Source organism: Amblyomma mixtum, chromosome 3 (genome assembly GCF_055824585.1).
Source record: "Amblyomma mixtum isolate Tamu chromosome 3, ASM5582458v1, whole genome shotgun sequence".
Taxonomy (NCBI): Eukaryota; Metazoa; Arthropoda; class Arachnida; order Ixodida; family Ixodidae; genus Amblyomma; species Amblyomma mixtum.
This window is the reverse complement of record NC_143014.1, coordinates 83,471,764-83,497,651: the sequence shown is the minus strand read 5'-3', so window position 1 is coordinate 83,497,651 and position 25,888 is coordinate 83,471,764. Positions and strand designations below refer to the sequence as shown.

The window sequence follows — 25,888 nt, the reverse complement described above, 5'->3', positions numbered from 1 at the left end:
TTGGCAAGCAGAGGCCGCATATTGAGTGTCACATTCATTAAATTCATAGCAGCATTATCTCGATGCACTGCTCCTGTATAACTGGTGACAACACCGTTCTCACCATTTTCATACCCCCACACGGAAAGAAATTTTCACTATACAAATTCGCAACATTGGAACGAAACCGACCTCTTTTCTATCGCAGAAACCTAACAGGCGGCGATTAGAGGAAACGAGCAGATTGACTGCATCTAAGGTGAACACTGGCAGCTTGCAGCGCGCCCGGTCCCGGCATGCTGTAACTTTCATCTTTCGTGCCAATCAACAATAAGGGCGCTGAGGAATCATCGCCAGCTTCTCAGTTCCGTGGAAAGGGAATCGCTGCGGCTGAAGCGTTCCGGAGGTCGGTGCCCAACGAAACGGCGTCGACTCGAGTGTGGAACTCCGCGGACTCACCTCCCATATGTGGGTGCGGCGCGGCGGAGGATGCCTGGCCGAGGTACAGGTGCGAGGCGGAGCTCTGTCCCTGGAAGTATCCACCGGATCCCAAGTGGAAGGGCAGCGATGAGGCCCCGCTCGGCCCCATCTTGGCGTTGGGAGGCGTCTGCGGCGGCGTGTCCGTTTGCGGCGCGGCTCCTCCGGGGCTGAAGCCGTTGCTGCCGTAGCTGGCGAAGTGGGCCGCCGACGTGGGCGTGTTGCCTCCGGCGCGATGGTGGTATCCTCCCGAGAACCAGCCTAGCACCGAGCCGTGGCTGGCAGCGCCTCCAGCGTCTTTGGGCGGCCCGCCGCTGGGTGGGGGTCCTGGCACCTGACCTGGACACGGCAGCGGCGGCGGGGGGCTTTTGCTCGTCGCAGTATCGGCCAATGACCAGATCTTGGGCTTGTTGTGCGCATTGTCGGCGCCCGATGAGTCGTCCGCGGCATTGGGCGACGACTTGGACATGAGAGATTCAAGGCCCTGCAGGTCCGGGGAAGGGCTATCCGAGGACGCCGCCGGCGTGTAACCCGTGAGAGAATTTGGCGGCGCCAGAGACATGATTCCATTGAGAATTGGGGACCGGGACGCGCCCCCGAGGGCATACGGGTTCGCCGAGTGGCCGTAACTGTGCCGCTGCTGGTGGGGGTCCGAGCCAACGTTCGCCCTGTGCGCCTGAGAAGACTGCATGTCTGCCGCCTCGTGATCCACCTCCGCTGAACTTTGGGGCGGTCGTAACGTGCTTTCTGCAACAAGCGAAGCCCCAGTGGTGCTTCCTTTAATATCGGTCGTAAACTATGACGCGAACCGAGCTAAACTTTGTAATTACGTTTAGTTTAATCTGAAGATGCGGCAGAAATGTGGGGTGAAGCGCTATAGTAGAGTATTGGGCTTCTCTACACTAGATATTATTCGAGATCCATTATGTGCGCTAAGAGAAATCAAGAAATAATTTTACATCGTCTAACGTAAACATCATGTAGAAATGCTGAACCATATCCGTTCTCGTGCTGAAGAAAGCGGCTAACAAGGATAATACAGACGCGCTATCTGTTATTTCCACTGAGACGCAATATTTAAAATCTTTTCTTAGCAGCAAGCGACATCCAACGATTCGAGCACAGTCTCAGTGACTTAGACCACCTGCTTGTTGTCCTCAGCAGGTGCAGCTGAGTTGTAATCCCTCCGCACTCTATCGGGACCACGCCTGTGATGACGAATGATGCAAACTTGTTGTTTATGGCAGTTTAAAAAATTGCGCTGCATCGTGGTGGTCTTGTTTCGCTCGGTTCGATATATGGAAATATTTACTGGTTTCTATAGTTTAAAATATATTTTTGTGCAAGTACACTGAAGTGAAGGACACAATTTTTCTTCCTGTTTCAGTTCATTGCTCTAAGAGTACAATACCCATCGTGTGAATTTTGTAGCTGACTTATTCCGGGGAATGTAAACCCTCGAGGTAATGCGGCACGAGGTGAAAGAAACGTGCACTAATGTCTTGAATAGTACTCGAAGGCCGAAATTCGTGAGTGTTCTTTTTTTGTTCCATGCCTTAGCTTTTTGTAACTGTAATCTTTTTGTAATCTCACCCATGATATGTAACCCACCCCTTATGTAATACCTTATGTAAGGTAATAAAACGAAACGAAATGGTCAGCCCGGCATCAAGTACTAGAGGCGACGAACGACAGTGCTTGTCGGCTGTCAACATTAACGCCGCAAGCGGCAGCTGGCAGTCATAAAAGTGCACAAGAGTCCCCCGAGAAATGAGTCGTTTCAAAATGCGGTCTAGCAACATTTTCTTATTCTTTCAGGGAACAGCAGCTTTTCTATCAAAGATAACAAAATGAACATCAAAGAGAACCGCCAACAAACACTCCATGAGCAACCTATCCTCGCTTCTCTTTTTGTCCTCATTACGAAGCAATTATTGCCGGCAAGAAGCGCATACTGTCCGCATTTGGGTCGCGATGAGCAGTTCCTTTTGCTCGCTTAGACACTTGCCTACGGCCTAGAATGGGCGGCCGTGTTCCTGCCGAGAAAGACAGCCACGCCGAACAGGTAATAGCGGCGCAAATGGTGGCGACGTATAGCGTCGTCGTCTCGCGGAAGGACCTCTGGGACCCACTGCATTTGCTCAAATCCTCGTCCACCGAGCCAGCTACGGGTCCCCAGCGGGGCCATCAGAGCCGTATAAATCTCGATCCGGCGCCATCGGACTACTTCCCGCGCTGGCGAGTTTACGTGCTTGTGCTGGTCGTTCGATCGGCGGGTAGAGGGGGAAAATGGGGATGAACGCCAGCAGCCGCTCCCCCACTTGACGAAACGGGAGCCTAAACACAGCATTACCCCCGCGCTCGTCCCCTCTGTGTCGCCTCTTTTGGGTCGCCGCATTTGCAACATCTGCCGGGGGGTCTCTGCCGGACCGGTGTCCTACGCGGCGCCGAGTGGACTTCTTGCCGGCTCGGAGTTAAAAGCTTGCTCACTCTCGAGTTCACCTTTAATTTGCGCGGGGCGGCCCGGCTCGAGAGGCCCCAATTTCCGCGGTGGCCGGCTCGCTTGATAGATGAAGCCGAGGGGGGCCCTCCCGGGGAGAGCGCTTTGTTTGCGCCCCGCTCGGCTTCCCGGGAGAGAAGACCGCGCGACGTCGCAACGCTCTCGAAACGCCGGCGAGATGGCGTCGCGATAGCGGAAAGCGAGAGCCCTCCATTGAGAATATCACCGCTTTATTTAGTTTTGATGGCGGCGAGCGGCAACCCTTCGCGAACGCGTGCGAGCGGAGGGGAGGCCCGTGCGCGCCGAGAACATTATGATGTGTTTACTAGGTGTGTTTTGTTGCGCGCGTGCCCGCGTCACGCTGTTCGCCTTTCCGCCGGCCCAGTGCGCGCCTGTTTGTTGTGCTCCCGATGGCGCTTATTTATGGCTCCGTCGTTTAAGCGAGTCCTCTGGGGGCGCGCGCGTCGCGTGCTGCCTGGATGGCTCCCCTGCTCGCGCACGACGCGGTCGCGGGTGTCGCCTCGCGTCAAAACCACCTGGCTGCTGCTGTGGCGTGGCGCAGGCGGTCCGGCAGCCTCAGCGTCTGACTCACGCCGCCTTTGTCTCGAGCCAGGTAGACGAGCTGACCCAGCTCTCGAGGATGCGTCTTCACTCAAAATGTGGGATATAAGCGCGTGTGACGCATAAAGGCATAGGGGTACACTGCTATTAGGGTAAAAACTTTATGTTGTAGAGCCCAGTTCACTCGGACTTACGGACAGCGTGCGCGCACACAATTAACCGAATGTTGAATTATCGGGGGGATCGACAAAAACTATACCTAAGTGTCATACGTGAACGTAATTTTATTTGGAAAAAATGTGTAGCCGTTGATTGCTTCGTGCGAGAAATTTTCTAGCAAATCACTATTTCAGCAGTTCCTCCAAATGATTGTGTGCGCGCACGCTGTCGGATGAACCAACACACATGTCCTGGAAGGCACTCAGGGCATCACCCCCGCACACACGCACACGCCCCGCAGAAAAAGAAGAACAAAAAAAAAAAACTCCTACGATTACGGGCTCCGTGGTGACACGAAGAACGCTGACAACACGGTCCGCAAAGTGCATGTGACGAAAGCAATAAAAGAAAAGGTACAGGCCAGCACAAAAAAAAAAGCATCTCGGCGAACCGTATAAACTGATTACCATAACGTTGAGTACAGCGCCTTTACATTTTGGCTGGACACCAGCGCCGCTCTTCCAAGACTCACCATCATCACCCCATCTCTGGCGCTTTGTGAACATGCGAGCTTCGCCGTCTCTTAGAAATAATCGAAGCACGTTAATACCTCCGAATTAAGCGTTTGACGGTACCGAAAAAGGCGTTCGAATTATCGACTATTGCGAACTAACGGGGGTCGAATTAACGCGGTCTTACTGTATGAGGTAGTCCGGTAGGAATACAACGTTTCCAAACCTTCGTCGAGGGAAAATGCTCCGGGGCAACTACGCTTCTGCCATTTTATGCATTTTTTTTTCTTGTTACAGCAAAAATGACTTAATGCAACACAGTTAAACGGAAGCCAAACCATTCGACGAAGTGCGAGCTCATTTCCCGGCGCTGCCAAGCGTCTTACTTGCTGTCGTACGATTTCTCGTCTCGCGCATGCCGGGACGTACAACACTTCTAGCTACAAGTCTCGACAACGGTACAGCAGCCAAGGGTGTCTGGCCAACCGACGCGGCGAGAGAGATCCCGGCAGGCAGAACAGCCAAGCGGCGCTCATCTCGGCTCCCCCTCCCACGACTGGCACGTGGCGTATGGCCCGCGCAGACGTGCGGCCCATGTCCCTCCATCACTGGGTCCCTGTACTCCGCCTGGCTACCTCGTTTCTTCTTGCTGGTACTGCTAGACTCCCGCCGTGTCCACTGCGGCAGCCAGGAGTGAAAGGATAGCGTGTCCGTCGTCTGCGTGCGACGTGCTTGTTTTATTTGGGCCATTTCCTCCGCTGGCTGTCTTTTTGGCTAATGAATTTGACAGCCACGCCCAGGGCGTCCGATTCGGCAGGGAAGGTGGCTGCTGCCGCCGCCGGGGCCACGACACCCCCCCCCCCCCCCCCCCCCTTTTCCCGCGATTCGTTGACACAACCGTGGCTCCCGCCGCTTCGAGGATCGCGATAACGGGCTGGCCGCGGATTTGGTGCGTGCTTGTAAGGAGACGGGAGCAACAAAACAGACCGGCACTTTCTGGGTTGAATCGTCCGCGCCAAACACACAAAAGCGCGTCTATCGGCCTGCGCAGCGTCTTGCTCGCATATGCATAATTTTGCACGGACAATCGGAACCGGTTTGGCAGCTCCTTGGCCGGTCCGAACGTTTCTCAGGCTTCCTTCAGCCGCAATCAGCGTCTTGGCAACAGTGGGATATCTTATTGGACCCAGCGGCGCTCCGCAGCGCCGGTTCGCGAACCCGGCCGTGATGCAACTCGGTGCGTATCGTGACGGCCGAACCCCGGCGACAGAGCGCTACAAACTGCAACATGCGCTGATTAGGACCGACCGCGAGCTCTCGCGCATCACTCTATGGTGCGGCCATGCACGCTTCCGCGGCCTTGGAATGCAAGCGCACAGAGCGCACCCGAAATGCGTCGCCGATTAAATGCCCGGCGCACAGGCGCACAGATAGCTGCGCTCTGAACGACTCGCTGCCAGCTCTCCCCCGGCAGTCTGGGTGCAAATGCGTGGTGCGGGTCACTGCGTGATAAAGGCGCCTTTCTCAGGGGGATGATACCCCTGCCGCGCTTGCCTCCTCTCCGGCAGCAGGTTGAATAATTTCACGGGCACACGGGCCGATAAGCGTCGCTCTCCGCCCCTACTCGGAAAGCCCGCGTGGCTCCCGCTGGCGGTTACGCGCGCGCAAAATACGTCGTGCGCAGCAGGGGAGAAAGGTGTTGGCGCAGATTAGGGGAAAGCGTGTGCTATTGGCTTCTGCGCGGTCGCGAATCATTTCTAATCACGAACGAAGCAACGGTGCACAAAAGAAGAAACGCTACGCGCCGCCTCGCGAGCGTGTAACACCGTGCGACGACCGACGAAGGTTTACGGGCTTTGCGAGCTAATGAGGTGGCGGCGCTGAGACAGCTGACAGCACGGGCCCGATGGGCAGCGCTGCCGCGGATGCGCGACGGGAGAGGGGCCCAAGGAGATGCGAGACTGCTCGCTGCTTGGCAGCGCCGTATCGCATTAGCAGCCATACTACGCAGCCACAGCTTGGCAAGCCGCGACCGTATGCCTCCTACGCTCCTCGGCTCATGCAAGGCAAAGAGGTCTACAAAATGGCGGAGCCAGCTTTGGAGTTCCGTAATGGGAGTAGCTCCCTGTGCCCATCGATTTTAATATCGTTAAAAACTGCAACCGACGCACAGGCAAAAAACAGAGTACTCTCGTCCACTTCTGTGCCTTTTCATAGACCTTGAAATCAGCTGCAATGAAATATCTGGCAAGACTACGCTGAACGTTTCCTGCGGGACAAAAAAAAAAAAAAAAGCTCCTGCAGAGCCACATCTCAAGGCGTAACTAGACATGAAGAGTTTGCTTTGACGGACATTCACTCTGTGCAGAAAGACGTATAGACCGCAGAACACGCTTCATGCTTCGCCTGACAGACTGGGGTCAAACAGACACTCAACACGGCCACCTACAAAGGCTGGGTCCCCATGTACACTTTTAAAATTTCGCTCGGCATTCAGCGCAAACACGCTGGCCTTCCGCATAGACTTAGACTGGGCGTAGCTTTCACGCGGCGGTAGCTACATCTCGAAGGATTGCTTCGTGTCGCGTATACCTGAGACCGTGGGCCACATAACCGCGGTTGGTCCCTTGTATACGCGTACGAATGGCTAGCGTTGGCCGCCTTCGGGGGCAGGTGAAGGGAGGCAGTAAAGTGGAGGGCTACGGGTTAATTTTGGCCACCTGAGGCTCTTAAAGGGCAACTGCAGCACTTTTTTGAGAATTTCGCGATATTCAAGGATTCAAATCTTTATAAGCTGTAGGTAAAGCATGCCAAGTGTTTTTGCACTAGCATTTAAAATAGTGACGTAATCGACGATTGAATTTTGCACTTCTCCTCAATTCACCGGAGGAGTGCAGGGGAATTCAGCGTGACGTCACGGAACGTATGATTTCAAATTACTGCTGTCGTCAGCCACACCCTGCCCTGACTCGTTAGACGATGCCAAACAGCTCTCGGCAGGGTTTGCCTTCGGTGTCGTTGGTTTTTTTCCTTTAAAGCAGGCGTTTGTGCGTTGGAAATGTACCGATAACTTCGATGACGTCATCATGTGCCGCCCCCCCCCCCCCCTCCCCCACTTGGCATTGTGCGCTGCGGAGAAGCTTGAAGGGCGTCCGGATTTTAATCGGAGATTACTTCACTATTTCAAGTGCTAGCCCGAAAAGACTTCGCATGCTTTACCTGCAAGTTTCACACATTCGACCCCCTTAAGCTGATTGATTTCTAAAACCTATGCAGTTTCCCTTTAAAGGTGCGCTGACACCGCAGAGCATGCGGGCGAACTCACCCCGAGAGCGTTGCAGTGCGGACAAGCTGCAGTAGGACCTGGTCGGGTCACTGCGACGCATCGGGTCCTGGACGCTGGTCGTGCGCTCGTCCATGGTGTCTTCGTCGTCTTTCTTGTCCTCGGCGCCCGAGTCGTCGGCGTCGGCCTTGTTGCGAGGTTCCCACGTCATCTTGTTCTCTTTCTTGAGCCGACGTCGCGCATTCGCAAACCACGTGGACACCTGAAGTCAGAAATGGCGGGAGGGTCGTCAAAATTTTCTGGCACGTGCTTTGGCCAAGAAAGCAACAAAATTCTACTGATTGCTGCAGCTTTTGTTCCACAGCGGAGCAGAAAGCGATTTAACAGCTGTAAACACTCACTCATGTACACCCTTTAGACCTCGCGCTCAGCTGAGTAGACGTTTTATTTTGACATTTATTTATGTATTTAGCACAGTACCCACTGCGCCATAAATGGCATTAAAGGGTGGGGGGAGGAAGGGTATTACTATGAAAAAAGCAAGAAAAACAAGTACAGGTCAATAGTAATGTGCCCGAAAAAACACTGCTACAGCAAACCAAGAAGGAAATGCATTTTCCTTTACGATATACAAAACAAAAATATTTATGTTAGAAAATATAAAATCCGAAAGCACTGATTAAAAAAAATACTGAATAATACAAAATCAAGACGCCGGAGGAAGAATGCCTCGGAAGGGTCTTCGTCCCCATGAGGTAGCATAGACCTTGGTAATTGGTGCTAGTAAGATACCAGTGAAGGTAAAAAGAAAAGCATAGATGTGGCGGGCGTACTACATCGATGGTTTCAAATATCAGCCTACAGCCGCATACTTTAGAGAAGACTTTTTATAGGAATGGGAGCTGCTACTCTTTAAAGTGTCAGCATAGGTGCAAACAAGGCAAAGTACTTTTTTTTCGCAAACAGTATTAGCAGGGCTTCACGCTGGTCAATTTTCAAAATGTGCGTCGATAAGTTGAGGTAGCGGCGACCAAAACTATATAGTAATATTACTCTTTAAATTACATCGCATTTTACAGAGAGGTGTCATCTCTGCTGGATGTTCTCAACTCTCCCTTACTTTGTACTCGACTAACGCGCAAGCACGCAAACTCACGCAGTCACGCATGCAAAAGCACTGCAATACCACCATACGGTAGCATGCAGGCGACAAAGAACTGCCGCAAGCAATAACACTCCACTATAATGGACTCAAAGATCATCGTAAGCGCTCGCCGCAGACACAAGGCACATGCATGCGGCCACACACATTCACTTGAACCCTCGCACACTCGAACAACACACGAGCACACGAGCACAGGAACCCTCGACAAGCCATGCATGCTCGCGAGCGTACGTGCGGCAACGCCACGCGTACACTCGGAGATGCAAACCGCGCAACCACACGCGTATGCTTGCACGTACACGGAGGCATGTAAACACGCACATGGGAACGCTATGATCACTTACAATGCTAACACGTACGTGGTGGTCCCATTTTTTCCAAAATTTTCCCCAGCTTAAAATATCCATCTCCCTTTCTGCCCGTTCGGACGCACACACTTCCAGGAATGTTCAGAAGGTCGCTTCAGAGAATATTTGTACCCAGTTTATCCAAGTGAAATGCAGCACCTCAGCTTTAAGCGCACGTCACTACAGCGTTATTACACCGTCTCACCAAATATTGACTCTTTTGTCGAAGCCACAACTTGCATTAGAAACGGTGCAGGAGCCGACTTACGCGAAACGGCTACCACGTATACTCAGGGTGAGTGTCTCGTGACTGGCTTGCACGCGTAAACTAGGCAACAAAGGTATATCAACATGTCTATGTGCAGCTTACAATGTACAGCAGCAGCTTCCACAACTCTACCACATTTAAGTGAGATTGAGAAAGACAGAGAGAGAGAGAGCAAGGAAAAAAACACACCGTTAATGCAACGCCGAGTCCGGTGCTTCTTTAAGAAGCCAGGGTAGTCCTGACGTCCTTAATCAAACCTTCTCGGCATGTGTGCAGAAGATGGAATAAAGTAAACTGAATTCCCCGAGCAGGACGCAATCTTCTTGACACTTTATAGCGCTGCCCACGAAGTTCACTAAATTAAAGCAACGCTTTGCCGCCGGATTACAGGGTATTGAGGGTTTCTACATTTTCCCCGCCAAATTTACGACTAATCTTTCCTTCCAGCGGTTCACGTGCTCAGACGAGGCTCGTTCGTCACTGAGTCCGCATCTTGTCTTTGACGGCAGAAAGTAAATCACTGGAATCCGACGTTTCAAAACGAAGTGAGCGTGGGTTGTACCTTCTGCAGCTGAATTTGCCGCTTTTATTTGTTGCTTTGCATACCTGAGTTAGAGTCATCTTCGTAATAATGGCGAGCATGATTTTCTCCCCTTTTGTAGGGTAGGGGTTCTTTCGGTGCTCGTTGAGCCACGCCTTCAAAGTGGATGTTGAATCCCTGGTCACGTTTTTTCTCCGTGCACCGTTGAAATCAAGGCCGCCGTACCTGTAAGAAAAAGAGGCAAGAATGGTATTAACGCCTCTGCCAACATTATAAGCACGAACGCGTTCGTGGCTGTCGTGCCTACATGTGCGCGGCATGGAAAGATACTGAACACACACAGCTTGAAACGACTGGGCGGGATTAGTGAAATCGCGGACTCCTGCTATTACATCGTTTTAATTTACCCTCCGAGTCAGCTTGCGACATTACTCAATGTGCGTGGCGGCGCAGTCATTCTTTCTTTTTCACCGGAGAACACTTGTTCCGTCTTGGATTCGGATGGAATTCACCACATAAAGAGCAGCGAAAATCAGAACTATTAGCTGTGTTTGAAAATGAACGCGAAATGATAAGCAGCCACGGATAGTTTCGTGCAAAGAACTTTGATCCACGAGTAGCCCCATTCAAGGACATATGAATTCGTCGTCGGTACTCGCCGTTTATGCGTTTCGAAACGGAGCTATAGGCAATTCGCAAGGACGCATTTGTCACCTTAATGACCCAATCCAAAAAAGCATTAGCGACGAAGAGACTCAAGAAAGCACTTAGTAGCGGCATTTTTCCAGTCGGTTTTTGTTTTTGTTTTTCAGAATCCAAATTGTCAGATCCGGATGCCACTGGCTGACGCCTCTGCCCTAAGCCATGCAGCCGCTTTCCCTATAAAATCAGGCCATTATCTATCGAGTGACGAATGAAAATGTGATGAATAAACAGCATTAGCGTTCTAGCTTGGTTAGTCGTGTCGGACTCACTTCATATCGAATCATTTTGTCGAAATCTTTTAAGCGAAGCTTGTTTCGTCAAGTTATTAAAAGGTGAAACCTGCTGCCTGACTCCATCGTGAAAAGTGATTCCCTTGATGCCCTTCTTAAGAGCCTCGAATCAGATATATATGTGTATCATAACTGCACCTAAACATTAGCACAGGTTGCGCTTCAAAAGTTTTCTTTTTAGTTACAGTAATATTTAGATTTTGGATCAGTTCGCTTGTATTTAGTTTCGGTTCTTTTGTTTGTTGAATTTCACTGCATTGAATTCGCGTATATGCTTAAGTTTTCTACTCCACGGATGCAATAGCCTGCAAAGGCTGACAGTATCCATAAATTCAATTAAATGAAGATGGCGGATACTAGTTGAGACCACACTGCGTTGTTGACATCACAGAGGCCACGAATGCGACGCACACATGACAGTGAGTTGTCGGACGAATATTAAGAGAGAGCCAAAACAGGGCTCGCAACACCTCCGTAAGCTCGGCCGAGATCGACCGAAACGAGCCACCCTTCGCGGCCCCGGCGGCAGCGCGCGGCCGGCGTACAGGTGTCGCAAATCCGCGCACCGCTCTCGGCTGAGGGCCGCCGCCTGTGGACAAAGCGTGGGCAGACAACATACCGCGCTTGTTGTTAATCACCCGATCCGTTCAGTCCGATTCGGTAGCTCGTGACCCCGACCCGATATCGACCGAGCGCGGACCCCATAATTAGCAACCACTGCCGGGGGCCTTTGTCGCCATCTAGGTGCATCATTAATCTGGGCCTCGTTACGGCCCCTCTTCGGCCACCAAGATATCCGCGCGGGGCGTGCGGGGAAGCGCGCTCGTGGGGGGAAGCGCGCTTAGCAGCCGCCTTTCTTCTTGCCTTCCGCTTGGCGCTCATTTAGCGCAAGTGCTTTCGGCGCCGACAGGGACGCCACCCCCGCGGCGCACACCGCTCCTACGGCCATTCGATCATTATCGTTTTTCGGACCTTGGTTCAAACAAGCGCATTTAGACAGTTTGCTTTATCGTTTTCCGCGCGAAGCGTCAGCGGCGGATTCACTGCGAATGATGTATAAGCGGCGTTTCGGGACGGTAGGCGGCCGCGCGAGACAGTCTTTCGATCGGTCTCGCGCCTGCAGCGACATGGTTCCCGTCAAACCGATTAGGGTTGGTGGTGCTGTGCCACGAGCGTCGATTGAAACGTGAAACGACGAGAAAGAAGAGCGAGACGCTGACATCCTGTGCTCTGCCACGCTCTTCTTGTGAGCACTTTCAATATTTGCTGTTTCTGCGAGCATATTGATACACCGCTTCGAAATGTTCTTCCTGCTCACAAATAAGCGCGTTTTATTTTATTTCTCTTCAAACTATGGGCGGCGGTCTCTCGGTTTCCGTAGATGCAGTGTTGCAGCTGACAATAATCTTCTTGCATAGCAGCTTTTGTAGCAGAAGAAATAGCCACTTGCGGCACCAATTACAGGCAGCATATAGCAGCATATAGCACGAGTTGCCACTCGTTACGGATTACCGCAATCGGCACAGCAACTCCGCCACTTGTAGACGACAAGCGTGACATTTCGCGCGACACCCTGACGCTTCCTTGCAATGCAATTTTCTCTCCGAAGAACGAATGAATTTCACCCTCTTTTTTCTTACTTCCCCAGACCTTGCGAGTCCTCTGCTGCTGCAGTGCTTGAAATACACAGGAGAAATTTTTCAAGCAACGTCTTCACCCCTTCACTGCAGAACCCGGGCGAGGAACGCTGCGGCGGTGTGTCGGAGAACCTACACGTCCGAGAGGCCCAGCCGGCTTTGTAGGCTCCACTCCAGGGGCCACGCGCCGCAGAAGCAACACGGGCGACGGCTGCAAGCCGCACCCAATGGCGCAACTGGCGGGATAAATGGGCTCCGCAGCCACTGTGCTTTTCGCACGCGCGAGGCTTCTTGTGCTCTGGGCCAGAGCAGCCGGATCGTACGGCGTGGTCGCTTTGTTCTTCGCTGCGCTGCTTAATGAATTTACGAGCCCGGGAGGAAGGGCCTCTGTTGTGTCGCAGCCCTAATTGAAACAAGCTGTCCCTGTCTGCAGCGACGCTGGCTGGGCCCAGCGGGCACAACTCATCTACAGCAGCAGTAACAAGACTTAATGTCCGCACTGCTCGCGTGGCGCCAGGTGCTCCCTGCCCGCGCGCGAGGCTTTCCCCCAGCACGAGATCGATATGAAATTGCGTCTCTAAAGCGATGTAAGGCGCCTGTCTCGTGGCAAAACTTGATGTTGCGGTGTGTCCGCTTCCCCATCAGGAGGCATGACGTGGCGTGTACGCTGGAAAGGCGTCGGCACGCCACCGATCCGAGACGAAGACGCTTTTAGCTCCACGACCGAAGTGGCTTTGTCGCTTTTGAGCGCTGCAGGGTGCAGTGAAAGAGAGCTCTCCATTCTTTGTCCTGCGGAAGTGTTCGCGAAATGGAACGATGCCACTATTACTAAACCTGACGCAGGAGTGTCTATACATGTTGAGACAGCACCCGTACCCTGAATATATATATGCCCCGCGGCCGGATGATGCGTGTATATATATATAACTAAACTAGAGGATGGAATATGTTACAAGGAGACTGGTCTTTTACGAAACTGCGTGGTGGAAGTGTTTCCCCTGTTCCCGCAACTTAAGAACAAAATTTTGACCAGATGGGCAACAGACAGAAAAAAACTATCGTAGCAAAGGAGCTTGGGGCACACGCACGAGCGGCGAAAACTCCATCACCCCTGTCAATAATTTACAAATGTCAGCAGTGCAACGTCATTTTTCCACTGAGTGTTTGCGCCAAAGCCATCGTTCGCGACATCTTCGTTCATGTGATAGCACTTTGACTTCTGCGAGTCGATTAAGGTGTGAGGAGTGTAAAGAACGCTAAAAATTACTGCTAACCTCCACATCTTGAGTGACGATCCTTATTTAAACCGGAAAAATTTGGCGGCATAGTTAAGCGGCATACACGCAAGGATTTCGGTCGAAGTATTTTGTTTCCGTAAACATTGGCTTCTGGAAGTAAGAGATTTTGGGGATAGAGTCACAAGCGCGGCAAAGTTTTGGCTGTCTCCTCAAGCCGCCCTCTCCACGAGCATACGGATAGTTCGGGTGGTCGAGTCGCTTGTGCCAGGGGTGGTACGTTCCCGTTCCGGCCCTCCTGCGCAATAGAAACTGGCATGGGCCTTACCAGCTCGTGATCCCGATTTCTATTGCGTGTGTGTGTGTGGGGGGGGGGGGGGGGGGAGATAATTAATTTCACTGCCACCAACCACGGCGCCGCGGGCAGTTTGCTGGCTATCCGGTGGCCAGGTTGTGATGACGCCGCAAGGTCACGTGACCTAGCCCACCTGCCTCCTAGGTTATTCTTTGGGGACACCTGATTTTCTGGTGAACTGTTCAACTTTAACGCTACCGCGTTAAAAGTTAACTATTTAGGCATTAGTTGACCAGCCTGCGAGTTAGCACGCCTTGGCGGTATTCTGATGTGCTGCACCATTGATAATTTTATGCCGAAAAAAGCGCCCTTCCAACTCAAAAAGCCTATTTTAAAAATTGCAGGAAGTCTTAGGTTAAACACCCTGCATCTATGTGTATTTAAGAATGCGCTATGAACTAGTAGCTGCGTACTTATTAAGTAGACTGACACACGATTAAAAACATAACAAGGCTGTACTTGCGGCACGACTGAGGACAGTCTGCAACTGTCTCCGATGAAGACTGTTCCCCAGTCGAAACACCATACAAAGCCTTATTTTGTTTTTAAGCGCGCTTCAGTCTCACTGATAAGTGTGTGTCGGTGTGTGTGTGTGTGGGGAGGGGGGGGTCGGAGGTGGTGGGTTCGGATCCCACCGGCGGCATGGTTGTTTCTCTTCTGCTTTATAATTAACTGTCTTTAAGCGACAGATTAACCAGACAGATTAATCCCACTGATTAGCACAACAAATTAAAAAAAAATATTCTTTTACGCACCTTGGTTTCAGTGGCTGTTAGCTTCCTTCATATGTATGGCAAACGAGCCCCTCATTTCCCTTCCCTTGTCTGCTAAATAGGTTTGCGAGAGTCTCGGGTCTGGCAGTCTTGATGCCATAGGTAGCGCAAGAGGGTTCTCGCACAGCTTCTGCCCGCACCGTTCGATGACGTTCCACGTCGCACTCACAGTAATACAGGACGTACTACGTCCCCTGATATGGACGAGGATGGCGCTGGTGAACACACTCAAGGTTCGGTTACTAAAACATAAATACCCCCGATAGCAGAACATTGGACAGCCGCCGGCGTAGCTCAGTTCGTAGAGTACCGGACGTGAAATTCGGAGGTCATGGGCTCAGATCCCACCGGCCGCATCTTTGGTTTTTCTTCTGCTTTATAATTAACTGCCTTTAAACGACAGATTAATCAAAGCATTATGATCCCACTGACTAGCACCACAAATTAAAAAAAAAGAGAAATATTCCCCTATGCACCTTGCTTTCGGTGGCTGCGTTGCCTTTAAAGGTGCACTGAAGAGGAATCTGAACTCCTATTTTTACCGCCGGAACTCAATCTACACGTTCCGAGCGTTCTTAGAAACTTCGAATTTGACCTGTGCAGCCGATTTCCCTAATTTAAATCCGATTGAACGTCCCGGCTCCCGCCTTTCTTTTTTTAATTCCCCGCAGACAGTGGGAGGAGTCGACCAACCTTTCAACCAGTCCCGTGGCGGCTTGCCGCTCTGCCATCGGCGGAGTGATACGTAGTGATCGGCGAAAGCAAAGAATCCACGCGTATTTTTATTTCCGTTGGCCTAATTTGCAGCTATATAGTCTCTGTCTAGATCTATTTGTTCACGGAAACCTAAAAAACAAAATAAAAGCGAAAGCAAAGCAGCCACGCCACTGCCTGAAAGGCACTCCATGCGTTGGTCGACTCCTCCCATCGTATGTGGAGAATTCGAAAAAAAAAGCGGGAGCCGGACATCAATCCGATTTAAATTAGGAAAATCGGCCGCAGTGGGCAATAATCGGAAGTTGCTAGAATGCTGGAAACGTGTAGATTGAGTTTTCGCGGCAAAAAGACGAGTTCAGATTCCTCTTCAGTGCACCTTTAATATATATATATATATATATATATATATATATATATATACATATATATATATATATATATATATATATATATATATATATATATATATATATATATATATATATATATAGCGAAGTATACGCTTCGTTAAAGGAAACATATTTATTCAACTCGACGTTTCGATTGGAAGACCGATCTTCTTCAGGAGTGATTTTACATTGTTAATGCATCCCCTTTTATAGGGGTGGGCACAGAACAGGTAAGTGGGAAACACAAAGCACATAGCAGAAAAATACGCATAAAAAATTATTAGAGGCAGTGCGACCCACACACACACACACAAAAAAAGGAGAGAGTGCGAGGAACAGGTACTCAGTAAGAAAATACAACGTCCAGATGCGGCCTCTGCTTTGTTAAGCACCACAGGCTTGCTTATGGACAGGCGTGTCCAGCTGGGAGGTGCTCGACAGGTGCGTGGCCGTGCAACAACTTTCGTAAAAAAATGAGAAAAGTTGTTCCTTCTCCTGGCCGCGAGAGCAAAAAAAAAATATAAAATATGACCCTCCAACAGAGAGAGCAGGCAACAGAAAAAAAAAGAAAAAAAGAGAAAATGAAAAGAGCAAGGAAGAAACCTAGAAAAAAAAAAAGTGAAATAGGTAAAAGAAAACCTTTAAAGTACTGCTTTTTCTTCGCACCCAGAAATAGTGCACCCACCCCTGGTTGAGGGGAAGTATTGGAAGGAATGTAAAAATATATATATAAAAAATATAAAAAATGTGAGCTTACATAGTAAAATTAAAAAGGAAACAAATAAAAAAAGAATATATATATATATATATATATATATATATATATATATATATATTATTGCAGGATGTTTCACCTAAGGCTTTACACAATGTTTAAATATAGGCTTTTGAGTTAGAAGAGCGGTTCTTTCGGCATAGCATTGTCAGCGGTGTAGCACATTAGAATACAACTGAGATGTGCTCACTAGAAGGCTGGATATTAAAATTGTTAACTTTTTAACTATTACTACAACTTTTAGGCTCCTTAATTACGGAGAGGCGTGTAGCCCATCGTAGGTAATATCCATACAAGTTTTTGGAATTTCGAAAACGCGGTGACCCGCGGCGATATACCCCAACAAATTTTACCTATTTTGACGAGTTACATGCACTAGAGAGGTTGCTTTGCCTGCAAGCTTCTCAAAAGTGCATATATCTTGGCGCGATGTAGACAACATTTGTTGGGCCACAGCGCCGACGGTAACCACGTTTTCTAAATTCTAAAAACTGATTTGGATATTACTTAGGAAGGGCTACCCACCTCGCAATTATTAAGGAACTGAACAGAAATAGTTAAAAAGTTAACTATTCAATATTAGCTAACCAGCCTGCTAGTTAGCACGTCTTAGCTGTATTCTGAGGTACTACACCACTGGCAGTGCTATGCGTAAAAAGCGCTCTTCTAACTTCTAACTCAAAAAGGCTATTTTTAAAAATTGTGGTCTTTGGTAGAGCGTCCTCCTCACGTTCGGGAGGTGCTGGGTTCGATCCCCCGTACCGCCAAGTCCCCACCAGTTTTCCAACGGGTACAAAATTTTGCCCGGCTGATTATCGGTTTTTCGGGGTGAAATCCTTGGAAAAATCACGTATTCCTTTACCCTTGCCTCCATCTGTCTCTCTCTTTCGTGCCGGCGCTTGCTCATCTCGTTTTTCTTTCCTCCAGCATGGGCTGGCAAGTCTTCTCTTTCCTGAATGTCATGTTTTGCGCTCTTTCTGCTTTTGCGTTATATGTGTACTTTAAATAATTTTTGCTGGTAAGGTATCCTTGCCTGGACAGCACTAAGTCTTTCTTGATGGCCCGATCCTGCTCCTGGGCACCCGGTCACCTTCTTCGTTTTCTTACCATTGCTTCCATTGCTATACCATTGCGCTGAGCGCCTTCTTGACGTTGACACCGTGTCTTACCATGCCCCAACATTTGTTTATTCCAATTGTCTTTTCCTCTAAATTTTCCACTTTTCCCAGTTTCAGGTACAGGTTCTTTATATCTGACTGGCTTCAGCCCGGTAGGTGCGGGCTCCCTTAACGTTTATTTTTGCCTTTTCTTTTCTTCTAGGAGGGCTGGAGCATGCATGTGGTAATCCAAGCATCGAAGATGATAAGAAGCTGGTTGTAATTATGTCGCGGAGCGATTTATAGTCAAGATCTTGGGCCCCGGAAATTCGTTATGATGCCTATAAACGATTAACTACCAGTTTAGGCATGTCCTTTGTAATACCGACCATGACGGCCGCTTGTGTATGAGGAGGCATAGCGGTTGGTTTGCAGGCGGAATAACAAAACGCCTGGATCCTTATTTTTCACACAGTTAGTGAGAAATCTAATGCAGTGGCAACCACAATAAATGCATTTCGAAGTGAACATTTCGACAAAGCGAAATTGCTTTACGATACCCCGGAAGAGCCCTGCCGTCTACCGAAACACCCTACTGTATTCCTCTACGCCGTGGATTTTAAGTGCATTTTAGCACGTACAGATTTTCTCTGAGCAATGGCAATTTCATTAATGACTCCGTCACCGTGGGGGCATGGGCATACACGCAGAAACGCGGCACTGTGAGAGTTTAGTCTGTTCCCGGCAAAACATACAAGGTGTACGATCTAGCGTGAGGCAATGGTTCGAAATCATCAGCCCTAGTTACAGGAATGAATATGAAGAAGTATTTTTCCGGGCTTCCAGAGCAGGCACAAGTAATTTTAATAGATGTTAATTCAGTTCACAATTTACATGAGTCAGTGACCATCAGAAGCGCTATAGAGATACGCAAAACGAAGCATGAAAAAAACTGCAAAACACTAGAAAGAATCACAAGTTGCTTGATATTTGTAGCGACGGGTTCCTTGCGAAAGTGTTTTAAACACTCTGAGCAAACTACGCCCAATTCGAGAGTTCTGCGGCAGGATCGTATGTTCTGCATGTCCCACGACTGACTATACACCGTTACTGCTGCGGTTTTAGTGCCATATTCTGTACCAGCCTTTTTTTTTTTAGCCCCCGACTCAGGTCAGTTAGGACACCCTGTATACCTCTCGCAGCGCTCGAAAGTAGATGATGCTGTTAATGTAAGAAAAATAAAGGGGGGTGGGGGAGGCGTTAGCTTTTTACTCCACCGTTGAGCACAGCATGTGATCGCTTGCAGTGTATGGTCAAACTTCTCGACCTATATAAGCCGCGTGCGCGGGCTGTCGTCGCTTTTTCCACCCGGTGTGCCTTCCCCGCGATGAAATGCCCCAGTCCACTGTGGGCAGAGCATTTGAAGACCATTAGCATCACAAAAGGCAACGGCGACGCTGGCGGCCGCTTCTCCGCCCCCGTTAGACACAGAAGAGAGTCGTTTATGGTGAACAAAAAGGTACTCCACAAAGAAGGGCCCACTATTTATACATGCACGAAGCCGATGCACGTAGCTACATCCGTATACATTTGTCCGTACACGAGTCCGGACACCCGCTCGCGGCTGCACCTGGGTGGCTTCCCACAAAGTTTTGGCGGCGCTGCCCTTTTGTTCCGCGGCGCTGCTGAGCGGCCGTTCTTTCTTTCTGCCCCTTCAAACCGGGAAAGGGGGGGGGGGCAGGACATGGCCGATGGCCGTCTGCTGCCCCGCCCCGGGCCCTGCTCCGGCACGGAAGATGCCGATTAAATCTTGTTTTTGCTACCGTTATATGCTGGTCGCTGCGTGTTCCGACGATGTGGACATAGGTAACTGCCCCTATATAAAGCATATGCTCTCAGGCTTCGCCTGCCTTACGTTGCATGACGAGCGACACGCTTCTTTCCGCTGCCTTCTGCATGAGCTGCGCCCGATTTCTTTGCGTGCGCGCGTGCTCCATTGCGTTTCGCTTCGACGTTTTATTGATGAAGATGAATATAGAGCCGACGCAGGCGTTCTTCGAACAGCCGCCGGGCGCCGCTCTTATTATTCTTTCATGCGGCGTTGACAGTGTCGCTTTAGGGCCTCATCGACACAGACATGCCGATAGCCAAGGATATAGAAGTGCCCTTCAGTGTTCGCTGCTGTATCGATGCAGAGTACAAGCATAGGGTAATAAGCGTTTTAAAATACAATAATGTAAGCCAAGAATGTCGGTTTTGCAATGCGTGCTGGAACTAACCTACAAAGCCTGCAAGCCCTTAAAACGATGGTAATTAGATCATCAAGACTAGATGCTCATATCGTATCGTATCGTATCTTATCATATCATATCATAGTAGTCATTTGCTTCAGCTATTAATTTCAAAGCACAAATGACACACATCACTAGCGAAAGCATTGGCGCTATGGTACTCGGCAAAACCGGGAAGGTTATGAACACCAAAACGCCCGTACTGCAACCTTGATTTTGGTACCGAGGGACTAGTAATCAAAACAAATATATTTTCCCGACGGGTATGCTTAATAGAAATCACCCCTACAGCACTGCTGAGGCTCAAGGGTTTTTTAAAGATATTTTAACGACTGCTTATAGAGCGTCAACTCGTAAATTGTTGTGAGCTAATAAGGTATTTTTGTTAATGATGCTTGCAGTTTGATCCACGTCGCAGTATCTGGTTTTTGGTCCTTTAGATACTGACAAAGTCAAATATCATAGCTGAACCGCTAAGCGTCACTGGCTCAAACAGGGTGCTCATGCGGCACTGCAATATGCAAGGTGGTTTATTGTAAATCTCTGCCGCTCCTTACCCGCTGTATGAATGCGAGTTATAGATACCGTAAAATACCTTTAAGAATACGATTTTTTTTTTGCAGCGCCACAGTGCCTACAAGAAATAAGCATATATGTTGATATAATTAGGCCCCGCTTAAAATATTCTCAGCTTATACAAGGCTCAGACTTCCCACAGGCTGTCAGAAAGACGTTGCTCATTTGGTGCAATATTTAAAAAGGCAAGTCAAGTATGCGTCCCTGTTTTTGCCTCTCGCCCCTCAAAGCTGCCCAGCTCGAGAGAAAATGAGGAGCGTTGCGCGTGGTTGTAAAAAACCACCCCTGCGTCGCGCGGTCTCTCAACTCGTTCCGGTCCGTAGCCAAATTGGCCACTCCAACTTTCACACTGCGAGCAAAATTATACGCTCCGACAGCTGCGGCCCGTTAATTAAAATCGGTATTGTAGGCTTTGTTGTACATAGCAGCGGCTTTACAAGAAGTGGCGCAGGTTTTCTCGCTCGCTCTACGGACAGAACATCGTACCTAAGCGAACCACTCGCGCGCTGAATCAGTGTTATCAAGGAGTAGTCTACTCATTTCTATCTTCCCACCCTAAATTAATTACAGGGAAGAGCCTGGAGAGCGAGGAGGCGTTCTCCGGCGGTGTATGAGCGTTTTGGCGAATATATTCACGCTCGAGAGAATAGGACGGCCGAACGTCGTGGGAGGAAACACTTTAATAACTTGTGAAGTGAAAAACTGCGTGAACTCCAAATTTATTTGACGCATGTCAGAATCGCGCAAACGTTCGCCCGTACGTACGCTCACGTCCAGAGCGTAAGGGTGCCGTTACTAGATGCGCATATGAATTGAAGTTCGTTTTCAACTTTTAGACCACACTAAAGGCGCACAATAACGACAAGACGGGTGTTGCCCAACATGCCTGATGTGCCCATTTCGTTTGTGTTGTCCTTTAGCTCGGTTTCTTCAATATCGGAGAGTGTGAAACAACTAGTCCAAGCCAGAAATTCTTAGTTGTCCCCACCTGCAGTTAAGTCCTTGGTGCGAATAAATTTAAAAGAGGACCTTTCGAGCACTATCATTGTTCGTTTAATGAGTCTGAGAAACGGACAGTCTGCTGGATTAGTATATTAGTTCCATGAAGGGTGGTAGCTCCAAATAAACGCTAATTTTGGGCAGTTTAGTTAGCGCTGCTGCTGAGCGACAAGTCGATTTCTTTCTGTTTTTTAAAGAATTATAGCCGGAGTGCTTGTGGCTATAGGGTGGAGCTGAACGCATCTCTAGGAGAACGGCTACACTGATACGATCGGACAGGGCGGACAGCAAGGCTCCTTCTTGACAACTTTGATCGCAGAACGAGCCGGTAGCAGCGATAACTGTCTTGCTGCACGGACCCAGGCCCACTCTGGCCTCGGGTGCTCGGGCTTGGCAGCGTTTGCTTATTAGCATAGTGCCTGAGAACCCAGCACATATTTGTCGCCTATACTGTTCCGCTCAAGGCAGGGAACACCTTCCAGAGGCCTTGCGACTTTTGCCTATTGGCCCTTCTATGCCCATTACTAAACACATAACACCGGCAACTCAACTCTAAATTGGCTTACAGCACTGAGCGCGAAAAGGCACCTTTGAGTCGCCAATATTGACGGGGCTCGAGTGTATACACCAAACCACGCGATAAATGGTCGCGTCCGATTCCACCATCACAGAATTGGAGCGTTGTTTGCCTGCCGAAACGTTCCAGCCAGTTGAAAACGCAGAAGCCGAGCACTAATAGCAAGTCTGTTTCTCCGATTCCCGAACGCTGGACGGAAGCGCAGTCCTTCGCTAATTGTCGCAGTTAACTTCCATCGCTAATTGCCATCGCTAAATGCCATTGTTAAATGCCATTGCTGCCATCACTAACCGCAGTGCCGCCAAACTGCAGCAACAGTCACGCATAAACTATTACAGCTCGACGCATGCATCGATGCATCGATCTACCGAGGCATCGTCGGCAGCAGAACACCAACCCACGACCACAAGACTGATATACTTTGAATGCAAACAAAAGCTGAATTCACCACCATAAACGGCGAAGTGTCGATTCTGTAAGCGGAATAGCAACATTTCCGTGTCTTTCTTTTGTAATGACCAGGGTGTCTAGCGAAGTACTAACTTCAAGATCCCTGACTTTTTAATGTTTTCTCTATTTCGGGCAAAATTCCCTCTCCACAGAAGAGGCGGAAAAACTTAGTGGCTGATGGTAATGGACAGTGTGCATGAACGGTTTACAGCAAGAAAACTACTTACTGTAACTGTAAACGCCGCATTGAAAATGAAAATAGCTTTTGACTACCTGTTCAACACAGCTTCATGCTGTGAATTATGAAGCTACCGCTTCTCCTCTTCCAGCTCTTTAAAAGGACACTACGGACTAATTCGGCCTGGATCTATAGATTGTCGTGCAATAACTACAAAGACGCTAGCTACACTGAAAATGAAGCTTTTTGTAAGCTAGAACGCCTAAAAGAAAAATGAAACATAGATGTCGCCGCCACTGGCCGCTTTCGCAACCAAGCTGCGATGCGCAAAGGTAGCTTTCAGTGTGCGGATCCCTGAGGCTAGGCTGCACCGTCATTCACTTCAAAATGCTGACCACGCAGACTTTTTCAGTTTCGACGTCACGAGCGTGATGCAAGCAGGGGAAAAAAGAAGATCGATCTTATAATCCAATTTTCTCAGCACCAAATAAGCCCTTTGTTAATGGAAAACGCATCATGATAGGCGGAAAGGTTATGCAATCGTTTTTAACTAAGAAAAAAATGGCGCAGATATATCCTCAGCGCCACTTAAATAAAGGTGGTTACCTTTCTTTATTTCTGAGCATGTGATGCTCGCAGTACGGACATAAAAGCGAAAGTTAATTTTGCTGACTACTGGTTGCGGCTTCTTTCATGAAAAATACTTTAAAAGCAGCTTAGTTTTTTCATGAGCACCAGACCGAACCACTTTACGCAGATCTCGCTTCTAGGGCAAGAAAAAGACGGATAAAATCAAGTTATTTGGACACGACGTAACGGCTTATAACTGCGAGAAGCAAGAAGGTCAGCCAAATGTACACAGACCGCGTGCTGGGCACTCGCTGTATCGTCGCAGTTCACAGCTGAACATCATGTTAATTTCAGTCAGTGTTTTCCCTAACATGGGTAGCTTTCCTGACGTTATCCCTGCTAGTTCCCTGATTTTTACATGTGCAAAAAATTTGCCCGAGAATTCCAGGTTTGCCATGTTTTCCGAGCCCCTGGACAACCCTAATGACGCAAGATTGATTCCTGGACAATCGCGGCTGCGTAACAATGCTAGTTTCGCCTCAACTGCCTTTTTTAATAAGATGGTGACTTAGTTTGAATAACCGCTCCGTTCACCTACGATTACTGCACACTGCACTTGTTATCACCGTACTTTTCGTAGCGGCGTCAGCGCCGACTTATCGTCATTGAGAACCAGTATCGGTGCAGCTGTCCACTTTGCCACCAAAGCAATGATTATAAAATCACTTGTAGCTGCTGTAAAAACAGCGCCCGTTGATTAAATTTCATCGCATGACGAGCAAGCAAACATGATTTCGGCATTCTTCGCTCGCCGCAGCTGGCTTCCCCATAAATAGTCATAACAGCAACAAGGTCGCTGCGCGCCACGCTCATCGCATTTTTCTCTCCCTGCTGCGTGAATAACACCACAAATCTTTCGCGTCCAAGCCTCTGAATATTCAGAGAGCGCCAAGCAAGGAAACAAACATGCGGTGCTGCGCGAGTGGCTCATACGGTGAAGTAAGAAGGAAAGATAGAGCGAGCAGTGGAAGAAGAAGGGCGCAATGAAAGCAAATAGAGAAATGCCAGTTATAAATTAAAACAACAGCCAAATAAAGGGGCAGGTCCAGGCGCGATGGCCGGCTCCCGAATGCACAGCATCGAGAAAGCGGGCGCTGAGCAGCGCGTGCGCGAATAAGCGAAAGTTCTTAAAACTGCCGTTTAATTAAAGGACGGGAACTTTTCCCTGCGCGGCTGGGCTCCGCAGCTCTTTTGTTTGGGCAAGGGGCAGGCGCGGCCCTAAGCAAATGCAGCGCGGCCGCGCCCCGCGCTCGCATCAGGCGGCCGCAGCCCCGACCCTGGCTCGGCACCATCGCCTCTTCTCACCCACTGTCCTCCTCCGCCTCCCTCTCTACGCGCTCTCACACGCTCACAGGCTGCACCCAGGCTGGCCGGTCGGCCGGAGTGTGCTGCTTCTGCTGCCGCCGCAGTGTGTGTGCGTATAATTAAGGTCCGTGTCACCGCACTAATTCTGCTTGCGGGGCGCCATATTTACAGCGGCTGCGCGTTCACTTTGGCGAAAACGGCGACCTCGCTAGCTGCGCCGCGGGGAGCCGTTTCGAAGAGGGAACGGCACGCCGCAATCCACGGCGATTCGGTGCGAACTAATCGAGTGCCACTCGCGTGCTTCTTGCTCTAATGTCTGTCCGCACTCCGTGATTCGGCCGCCGCTATTCTATTTGTCTCTTTCTCAGTGCAGGCTTTTCTTGTTTGTTTGTTTTCAATCCTTCGCCTTCGTTTGCTGTAGATCGGGAAGCACGATTCCGCTTGTGAGCCACGCCTGCTGTGCCACCGCCCGTGGCACTTGATATTCGTCGATCACGGCTCACCCATACAGTTTGCTTTCGCGCACTGCGCGAAGAAGCAAACGCGGCTTGTCTGGCATCCTTCCGGTTTCCTCTCGTTCTGCGAAGCGGCGCGCGAAACCGTGAGAATTAGTCGCACACCTGAGGTGGCATCTTGAAGCTTGCCTTTTGCACGCAGTACCACAAGTGACGGATAATTAACTGACACTGCAGTGATATTTGGCGCCAGTGAGTAAGGTGTGAAGCGCTTATATCGATAATGCAAGCTAATTATAGCCTACTCGTTCGAGCATCTGCGTCGGGGTTCCATGCCCCACTGCCGCCGGATGCTCACAGGTTTTTCAATGGGCACAGCCGCTCCCGTCATCTGGTGCTCGGTTTATCTGGAGTGAAATGCTAGGGAACATTGGATCTTTGGGCACACCTCGAGCCCACCAAAACACATTCATGGCGCTCCCCGACTATGCTGTCCTCGCGCCTTTCAAAACAAATCTCCCTCAGTTACCTACGGCAGTTCATCATGAAGTTGGAAATGCCCAAGTGCTGTAACGCAGAGTCAAGTTAGCCAGGAGAAACCGCGACCTATTAGTGTACAAAAGTCACTAATGTCACACTTAAAGAATCTGTGCATTCATCAG

General features: G+C 49.7%; 1 protein-coding gene across 1 annotated transcript in view; it reads right to left on the bottom strand.

The window, feature by feature from the left end:
• Positions 1 to 25,888, bottom strand: part of LOC149350818 (uncharacterized) — a 211,353-nt gene that overhangs the window by 4,638 nt on the left and 180,827 nt on the right. Inside the window, exons 4-6 of the mRNA XM_089579971.1 lie at positions 9,858 to 10,017; positions 7,514 to 7,733; positions 439 to 1,203 (exon numbers count right to left, since the gene is read on the bottom strand). Coding sequence (XP_089436097.1) covers positions 439 to 1,203; positions 7,514 to 7,733; positions 9,858 to 10,017 — 1,145 coding nt within the window. The remainder of the gene's footprint in view (positions 1 to 438; positions 1,204 to 7,513; positions 7,734 to 9,857; positions 10,018 to 25,888) is intronic.